Source organism: Meleagris gallopavo, chromosome 5, assembly GCF_000146605.3.
Source record: "Meleagris gallopavo isolate NT-WF06-2002-E0010 breed Aviagen turkey brand Nicholas breeding stock chromosome 5, Turkey_5.1, whole genome shotgun sequence".
Taxonomy (NCBI): Eukaryota; Metazoa; Chordata; class Aves; order Galliformes; family Phasianidae; genus Meleagris; species Meleagris gallopavo.
In genome coordinates this window covers 10,901,933-10,911,707 of record NC_015015.2, presented here as the reverse complement: position 1 = coordinate 10,911,707, position 9,775 = coordinate 10,901,933, and the positions used below count along the sequence as shown (strand labels likewise).

Here is a 9,775-nt window from a genome sequence, read left to right as displayed (position 1 = left end):
TTTCTTGGTAGATTGTCTCATTGACTTAAAAAAAGAAAAGGGAAAAAAAAGAATCCCAAGAGACAGTCCTTTCAGGAAACTACGTAACCTTAAAATTATATGATATCATTCTAACCTGCAGTGAACAATAGTCCATTCCCATTCCCCCAAGCTTTTAGATATATTTTGCAAAAGGTGCGTGAATATTCTATTTGTTGGTTGTATTTCCATTACCTGTAGGCATTACCTTTGCACTTCCCTATGTAGTCCTTTTCCAATCTTTTTTGGTTTTGTTGCATTTTTCTGAATGAAATCGCCTGGCTGTATTAATTAGGTTTTCCATGATGGCTTTCAATACTTACATGTGTAGTTTGGATCTGTCTGCTTGCAGAAGAGGTTGGTTTTGGTTAAAACATCTGCCATTGAGGAGATAACAGCTGTACAGTAGCAAATCTATAGAACAGGCAGTGATTTCTGCATCAGTTTTTTTTTTGTTTTTTTTTTGTACTATTGCATCCAATCTTAAATTTACAGGAAAGACAATGTAGATAGCAACTGGAAGCAGCATCAGAAATATCGTACTCAACTTTGTTCAATTGACTTAGAGGAAGATCAGTTTTGAATGTCTTCCTTATTTTGTGAGTATATTGCATTATCTCATTCTGGCACAACCTTATTAAAGCATTTATTGTGTTCCTGTTGAACCTGTATTTAGTTTCAATTTTGTTTACTGAATAGTGTTACTTTTTCCAGGAAGCCATAAAAGTGATAAGAAATGGGGAGAAACTGCAACAGGAGCATTAAGGCAAGCAACTTTCAGCTAGGCTAAAATTGTATTGGAGAATTCTGGGAACAAAGAAAACAATTACAGTTTTACTATGTAGCACACAGTAATGCTCAGCGTTTTCAGAATGTTTAACAAGCATTTATTTATGTTCCAAGGGTTTGCCTTGAGATAGGGTTTCCTTCTATTATTCTTGCTGAGCATTTATGTGCTAATGCTTCCCTTTGAGAAGCTTGTATGTTGTATGTAAGAAAACTTGAAAACTGATGTCCAATATTAGTCTCTGTCAAATAAGACAGAGTATGGGTATTTTCAATGTTGTCACTTTTAAAGTAAGAAAAGGTTGGGTGAAGAAAGGGAAAGGAGTGTGGAGGATTTGCATCCAGAGGCAGCCTGAGGGGAAGAAGTGGATACTTCTGAAGTACGCTAGCAAAGAGAGCAAGAAACTATGTTCCCCTTTCTATGGGAGGTTAGAAAAGTTTCATTATATAGTTGTAATTACAGATAAAATAAGAAAAGTGAAGTCATTATACAGATTATTCCTTTTATCCCTACAGAGTGTATACCAAACACTGTCAAAGACCACCATCAGTGATAAAAAATGGGCCAAGCCACACAAAAAAATGAAAGAAACAGTGAGATCCTAATGTTGATATAATGTTGATATGACTTACCTGGGATTCTATAACTTTAAGCCTCTTTTCTTGCTCTTTCAATCCACTGAGGTATTTAGACAAATTATCCACCCTGTGAAAACAAAAATGATGCGCTGCTGAGTGAAAAAGAACTGCCTCTGGTTAAATCCTAAACCACAGAAAATGAGTAACTTACACTACATCTGTGACCCCCTGCTTGAAGTTCTGTGCTGCTGGGACACCTCGGAGCCCCCTAGAAGTTTTGCCCTTTTGAAGGGTTCCTGTAAGTATTTACTGAACAGAGCAGCACAAATCTCCTGTACTTTCTGCTCAAGGGCTCTTTGTGAACTTGCCTAGATGATAGTGATCATACAGCTTGTGGTTAAGGCTGCTTAGCTGTATCTTTCCAGTCCATTATATCCCATCTATTTCAAAGATCAATTGACCCTACCATGAAAATTAAGACCACGATATATATTCCATTAATACAGGGCAGATGAGCTGTTTGATTTGTTCAAGGTTTCATCTTCAGAAACTGATTTGGTGTATAAATCTCTAAAGGGACTGTGTGGAGAACTTGAAAATGATACCTCCAGATCGAACTGTCCACACATCTTCTACATGCTTTACCTCTTCTTCCATCCCTTCCTTATTCCTCTCATCTGATTCCCCATAAGCTCCCCAAATCCCCCAAATGCAGAGTTAAGTGAATGGCTTTCTGAAGGTTTGTAAGATTTCAAATAAACAGACAGGTTTGCTAGCACCTAAGAGCAAAGATAAGAAACTACAGTCACAGTGGTAGTCATCTGAACTTGCCTGATCTCTTACTGGCTCTGCTACATCTGATATCGTGTCCTTTATTTAGGAGCAATTACACACATTTTTGTGTAACAAACAATTATTGTTTGATTTCAACAACATAGTATTTCTAAATTATTAAGAATAAAGAGCCTGTTTAGTTAGAGGGAGAAGAGTACTTTCCAAAAACATGTATCTCTTTATGTCATTGTTATTTAAAGAAGTGAACTTCAGAATAGTAATTTTGCACTTTTATTTGTCAGAATACTAAACCAATTTAAATGATGCTCCTATTGGGATGATATTTTAGAGAACTATTAAAATGGAGACCCAGTTACTTAAATGAAATTTGAGACCTGATACCAGGAATTTCTTGTGCAAAATTGTTGTCATATGTTATAATGCCATTAGTAGTAGTTCTTCTGTACCTATGGGATGGGGTTCCGGTGATCACAAATTCTCATTCAAAAGTCTAAATCTCTTTCTGTTTTGGAAATGGCAATTTCACTGGATTTTGATCAATGCTTTGTGTCCATGTATGTTATGTTCCTGTAGAGGATGTAAGTACATGCTCTGCAGTGTAACAACAGAACTATTCTTCCATCATTTCTTCATGAATTTGAGCTTAACTGCAAGTTTGGCTGGAGCTTACAGGCTTATAATTGTACATACTTCAACAGTGTCAAAAAAACATCTCAAAGCGATGCTTGTTCATGAAAAACATTCCGTGAAGATCATCAATCCCAATTAGACTCTTCATATAAACCTTACAAGTGCCTGAACCTTTAACTCATGCAAGTCTGAAGACCTGCAAGGTTCACTTAATGTAGGTCAGAGTAACATACTTATTAGACGTGGCCTTCAGCCTTTCTTCATTGCTTTCTTTTCTTTCTTGTTCAAGTTTTATTAGATAATTTTCTTTTTGCACCAGCTCCCATGTTATGATTTTTTGATCTAGGCCAACTGGAAGGTCTCTTTCTGTAAGGGGAAAAAAAAGATACTAAAAATTATATGTTGCTCCCTTTTCCCCTGCACTGGTTTAAGTAATGAAGGGCTGCTATGCAAAGAAACATCAGGCCTTGCTTTGCCATTGTAGGAGTGACAAGCTATGAAAGTTTAGTGTAAAATAAGTATTTTCTACACTTTTTATTTTCTTGTAATGCAAGGCAGTAGACTTACTGCAGTTGAATAAGAATCCTGAGTTTTTTAAAGAACAGCACAGGCCAATTTCAGTGATTAATATAATTCATTCAGACTATCAGTTGTTATCTCTTCAGAAATCAAGTGTGTTTAGGTGTCAACACTTTTGTCATAGTAACGATGTTACGTAGAGAAATGCACTGTGGGAAATTGTTTATAGTACAGACTATGTCATCATTTTTCATGTCTGCTCTCCTAGTACTTTTTGTTAAATACAATAAATTATGGCTCTTGGCTTGTGGAGATCTTACTTGCTCTTCTGTGTTGCTTATGCAGCATATCCCTGCAGAGTATCGGGGTCTCCTGTTGACAGACATGTGTTAACAGCTGTAGCAGAAATGCTAAATCACAGCTTGAAGCAGTGATTGAACACCTGGTAGGAAGGCAGGGCCAACCCAGGGAGCTCAAGTGTATGCAATGTACCTGAGTGACCAAAAGGGGTGGAGCCAGGATCTGCCCCTTCCCAGACCTCATTTTAAGGTTGGCAGTGGAGGTGATGGCCTCTCTTGCTGGACATCCCTGACTTCCTGAGGGCATCCAAAGGTAAGCAGGTTCTTCCCTTTATTTTTGTGCTCACAGCTGTTGCATTTGAGCAAGTCTTCACTTGCTGTAACTTAGGTCTTTGCTACTCCCCTATCATTACTGTGCTTTCTATTGCATTATAGCATTAAGCTAGCTTACCCAGATGTTGTTTCTTGTGTTCCATTTTGTTGAAGATTATTTGAAGAACCAAAGTGATGTGATTAATAATGATAAATGGTGGTGCTAAGGCAGGCCGTCCATGATATTCAACAATCAGGTTGTAGCGTTGTAGTTTCCAGAAGATGTCTGCATTGCCCTGAACAACTTGAAAAGTGTAGCTGCCATTGGAAACAAGAAAAAAAATTGCAGAACTAGTTTTATCTCAGCAAGCTAAAGCTTGTTATTACAAATGCAGCCCATGTTTACTTGAATAAAAGGAACAGCAAGTTCAGTAAGTAGCGTTTACTTAAGCTAAAGTTTGTGTGGGTTTTTACGTATTAAAAAAATGATAAAGAAATAATCAGGAAAAACTATCTCTTAAAAAAAAAAAGACAATTCAACTTCAGCAAGATTGGCAAACATATGATGTTACTTCTTCAACCAAATGAATAATTATTAACATCTTTTGACTTGATGTGTTTCCCCAGCATGCAGAGTATCCAGCATTTGCCAAGTTTACAGCTGCTCTGCACCTGCAGACTCTTGCTGCAGCATAGCTAGGGATCCAGACACATTTAATTGAATCTTTAGCTGTAAAAGGTCTGTTTTTGTTCTTGCTTTTAATGTAGCTAGAGTGAGGATGATGAGAACTTAAGAACTATATGATCCTGAAAGTCTACTTATCAACCCCCAAATAGTTAGTTAGGGAAACTACTAGTGTGTTTCAGTATAGCTAACCAACAGCAGTGTAGTAAATGTGGGCATTTGGTTAAGCTCTTACCTTCTCTGTCTTAATACTTATTGAAACTGCTCTTACCTGAACATAGCAATCAGGAGATTCATAAGGAGAACGTTTGTGACTAGTAGGAAGATGACCAACAGAAGTATGACAAGCCAGTTGGCATAGTTGTTGGGACATGATGGTGAGTTCTGCAGAATTTGCAGTGGATTAAATGTACAGTTCCTGGGATATACTCGTGAGGCTACAAAGGAAGAGAGAGAAATAAGGTAGTTTTGACAAATTCTCTTGCCACTTGTATTTCTTAGCCTGGAGACAAAAGCTTTGCATTTTGGTGAGCAAAATCTCTTGCCTTCAACCGAGAATGGCAGGAATTGCAAATTTTCTGAAGTTTGAGGTGCTGCATTTTACAGATTTTTCAAGGAAAAAAGGAAACTGAGTACCTTTAAGCATGCCTTCTTTTAAGAACTCACGATGAGAGTGATTACATATATTTTATACCTTTTTCTGTTAAGGTACAAATCAAGGATGATATTGATATCTGCATATGAACAGTAGCATAATTTTCTTCTGAATATGTGTGATTATTAGAGCTTAAGACAAACACTGTGGTAATACATAACTTTTGTACTGTCTCGGTTTTTGACTAGCAAGCGGAGCTGCATATACAAGGCAAACAGGACAGCTTTCTGGCTGTTTGAACTACTGAGGTAATTCTTGCTGTCGAACAATCCTTTACGTAAACTAATATCCCATGTTGCAGGTTTTGTAAAAAGGCACAATGATGCACATCATTGCATCAGTTGTGTGCGCCCATGTCCTTGCATCTCCTCAATCCTCATGCTAGTATGCATACTAGAGAAGAGAACTTGGTAGAAGCAGGCATGGTGTTCCTCACTCAAATTTAGACTACTGCTTTGTACGTCAGAGCTTGCAGTCAAGGTTAGGAAAAACAGCGCTGTTGCATCAGGCTATAGGTATAGCTACCCTTTCATCCTGCCTCCAGTTGTGGCAGCAGCAATTTCTTAGACTAACATATAGGAAAAACATGGAGTGACATCGTTTGGGTATCTCCTCCACTGGAGCATGTGGCTGAGCAACGTGCCCAGGCAGATTATTTGTATTTAATAATGATATTGAGGGATTCCTCCATGAATTTGTCCAACTGATTTCTGAGTCTGTGTACATTTTTAGTATTCAAAGCATCACAAAGCAATTAAGCAGATCACCTTTAGTTATGTATGCAAAAAAACATCTCCTCTGTCTTTTTGAAAATCCTTTTCTACTTATTGAGGAAAAGGTAACTATTTTCTATTGTTTATATTGATGTTATTCATCCAAATCTTCCTACACCGGGATGCAGATCAGAAGCAGTTTTAACCGGTTGTTTACTTTTTGTTGTTATTAAATTACTTTTCTGGAAGTTATATAATTATTTAAATCCACAAATTTAAAGTACTTATATTTAAATTCTTGTTCTCCATTTTTTTCCTCCACTAATAATGTCTTTCCCCATGACAATAGATAAACTCACAATCTTACCCTTCAGTACAGTTATCTCACATGCCGCCATAGCTGTCAACAAGTACATTAACTTAAGTTATCCATGCTGAATTTCTTTTGGTGTTTTTTCACTCATTAGGTCCTTTTGCAACTTTTAGGTGTTACCTTCAGTTTTTATTACCCAGTAACTTTTTTTTTTTCCATCAGCAAATGTTACCTTTTTTCTTTGCAGTTCTGGTGGAGAGATGCAGACTCTATACTGTGTTCTACCTGTTCTCATGTTTATATCCAAATATTTGCCTGTCTTGTGATTGTTTTTATGTTGTTTTGTTTGAAATATTGCACAAATGCAATTACTAGCTTTATTTGATTTGGGCAGATTTAGCTACAGAGTAAACAAATGCTCTACCAGAATATTTATTCGAAAACACAAGTTTTTCCTTATGGGCAGAACTGTATTGCTGTAAAACTGTCATGTTAAACTACTGCCAGAAGTATGGAGATGTTATTTTGCTTTACATGAAGGTTATGTGGGTCTGGATTAGGCTGAATGGAAATGGATTGAGGCAGAAGAAGGTATGCCAGCCTCCAAAACCGCAAATCTTTGCATGAATACTTTAGATAGCTTCTCTAAATATGGCAAACAGTCATGTTTAATGTAATTCCACACTGTACATTATCTCATTTTGCAAATTCACTACTTATATCATGGCCATGTGAAAGCTTTGGTTTTCAGGACAATCTTTTTTTAAATTATTATTTATTGAAAAACAAAAAACAAATACTGGGAAGTAGACATTCAAAGATGGCAAGGTTGGGGGAGAAAGAAATTTCCTTACTGTCTATTTCATCCAGTGGGATCTGGCCAAATATCTGGAGGTAGGGACGGTAAAGCACCCTTCTGAATATCCACTCCACTCTGCTGTCATCAGGGTGAAGCAGAGCTTGAGTTGTCACGCCATAGGCAATGAGCCACACACTCAAGAAAAATAGGAAGAAGAAAACATCTTTCATCTAAAAGAGGGAGAGGGAGGAAGAAAAGGAGGGCAGGTGATTGTAGCAGCATATTCGAAGAAAGAACAGTAGTTCAGTATGATAACTGTTCAAATAATTATTTTTCTTTGCAAGCTTGTTTAGGCTAAAGGAGGTTGATACAGTTTCTCACGCAATTCCCCTCCTGACCTTGCTGTTATAATGTAGTTCTTGGCCAATAAGCAACATTTTTCTTTGTTCATTTAGATAAAGGCATGTTATAATTTAAAACTTTGCTTTTCAATCACATAACATCTATTTTTAAAACACTTTCTCCTTTAAATGATTGCCTTTTAAATGGAGGTTTTTTGAGATCTTACAGTACTGTTGAATTACAAAAATCTGCTGCAGCAAATCCTGGCTGACAGTGCTCATTGATAAACTCTGAACCATTGATACAGCAAACACTGAAGATTAGAAGGATCAGGTAGCTAAGTAATGCATTTGAGGGATTCTTTCCAGGGCTTCCTGCTTTTAAACATTGTGCTTCTCTACAGAAGCACAGTAATTGAATCCTAAAACACTTACTTAAAAAAAAAAGAATTGAATATGTATTTCAAGTGCAATAATTTTTCCCTAGTGGAAGAAGAACACTTCATCCTCTTTCCATCTAATCTGACAGAGTTCATTACGGGCTGTAGATTTATTTCAATTAGATTACAGGATTGCACAGTTTTCCAAATGCATAGGTATTTCAGACTTTCAGGAGGTAACTATAAGTCCCATTATGAAACACTATATCTGTGGCAAGCAAGACATAGTTGATGTCTCTCTAACTTTTATCAAACTGTTTTGTTTTCTGGATGATTCCAGATTTGTCAGTGCTACAGGCAACAACATCATATCTAAGTGAAAGCAGTGGTTTGTCTGGGAATACTCTTTTCCAGTCTGTGATCTCTCTAAGTTGGCACTGTTCTGCCGTCAAACTGCCATTGTAACAGTTGCTAGACTTGTTTCAGTAATTCAGTTGGAGGGTAAAAAGGAGAAAGACAATAAAACACAATCTTGGTTTTCTTCCCTATTTAAGAGAAATGATCTTGCTTTAGCCAACCTGATGAACGTTTCAGGGAGATGCGGTTTACTGAACTGAATTTCATTGTTCTTTTGTTTGATACAAGGCTCAATATTGAACTACCAAAGGTAAGGCATTGTGGTGGCTTGGATATGGGGAAGATGAAAGCTCCCATGTTATGGTTTTGTCTAGGCTGCCACTTATTTTCTTCTGTGTATATTCTTAATCTGTGACTTCATATGAACTCAGATGCTAACGTAGTAGATGCATCACCATATTTGTTCAGGGCCATGGTTTAGCTTGGTATGCAGCCAGGAAGGGTTAGAAGCTGTAGATCTGCCTTGTTCTCTTACTTTAAACTCTGCTAATGTGGTGAACTAGATAATGTACGAGAACAAATATTTATTTGCCATTTACCCTTTTGCTACTCAAAGCAAATGTCATGCTGGAGTTCCCGTTATTGCATTTGTAGACAGATCCAAATAGCTTGGCAGTTATGTTTACTCAATGTATAGGCTTGTTTAGACTGTAGGGCTTTTACTGAGCTCTGCTGTGAGTCACAAGTCAAATGTTTGTAGAATCTGTAATAGCATTTACAATTAGATAAACTATTAGTTATCATGAGCTAATTGGCCTGGAGGATTAACGTGCTGAAATAAAAAGCTGTTTCAGTGTACCACCCCATACCTAAGCACAGTAACCATAGTCCTACTGTCTCATTTCCCACAGGAGAGCTGAAATAAATAGAAATATTTCATCAGCATCTTCCAGCACATGCTCACAGGTGCTATGTTTACATTGTAGATTAGAAAGTCCATGTAAGAACAGTGCTCGTGGGGAAACTTGCAACTATCCATTTTTACAGATTTTTCTTCACACTTCTTGTGAATAATGTAATCCATTTCCCCAAGCAAAGAACTACCAGTCAGTAGCTGCCCTTCTTTAACTGCCTGTCTGAAGTCTTTGCACTGAACGCACACAGCTTATGAAGCAGGAGGAAGATCTGTGTCTCTCAAATCAGGAGCGTAGTGTCTCAGTACTCCTGACTTGAGAGACCAAAGGGTAAACGATTAGATAAGAACGAGGATTTGTGTACTGGGGCCAACCTAATACACTAGAGAGCTCTTCAGAAGGATCTGTTTCAAACTTACTGCCTCTAATTTTCATGGTAGGTAAGGCAAATTTTGCATTGCATGCAAAATTACAGACCTTAAAAACATAAAGACACACAAACTTCCTTTGTAAGGAGAAGATTTTTTTGGCCACAGTTTTTTTTTAGCAAGTAGAAGTATTTGAGAGAGACTGCGCTTACCATCCTCTCCACAATTATGATCTTTGGTCCAAGTTGTCTGTGAATTGCAAAAATGTGTATAAGTCTAAGTGTAAACACCATAAAATCAATGGCGAGGATT

General features: G+C 37.2%; 1 protein-coding gene across 1 annotated transcript; it reads right to left on the bottom strand.

The window, feature by feature from the left end:
- Positions 1 to 37: 37 nt before the first annotated feature.
- On the bottom strand, positions 38 to 9,769 carry LOC104911012 (transient receptor potential cation channel subfamily M member 5-like). The gene is made up of 7 exons (XM_010711041.3): positions 9,676 to 9,769; positions 7,159 to 7,333; positions 4,895 to 5,060; positions 4,078 to 4,256; positions 3,042 to 3,174; positions 1,438 to 1,510; positions 38 to 432 (listed from the first exon to the last, which is right to left on the bottom strand). Exons 1-7 carry the CDS (start codon positions 9,754 to 9,756, stop codon positions 331 to 333), a joined length of 909 nt encoding a protein of 302 aa, XP_010709343.1. The 5' UTR covers positions 9,757 to 9,769; the 3' UTR covers positions 38 to 330.
- Between the last annotated feature and the right edge of the window lie 6 nt (positions 9,770 to 9,775).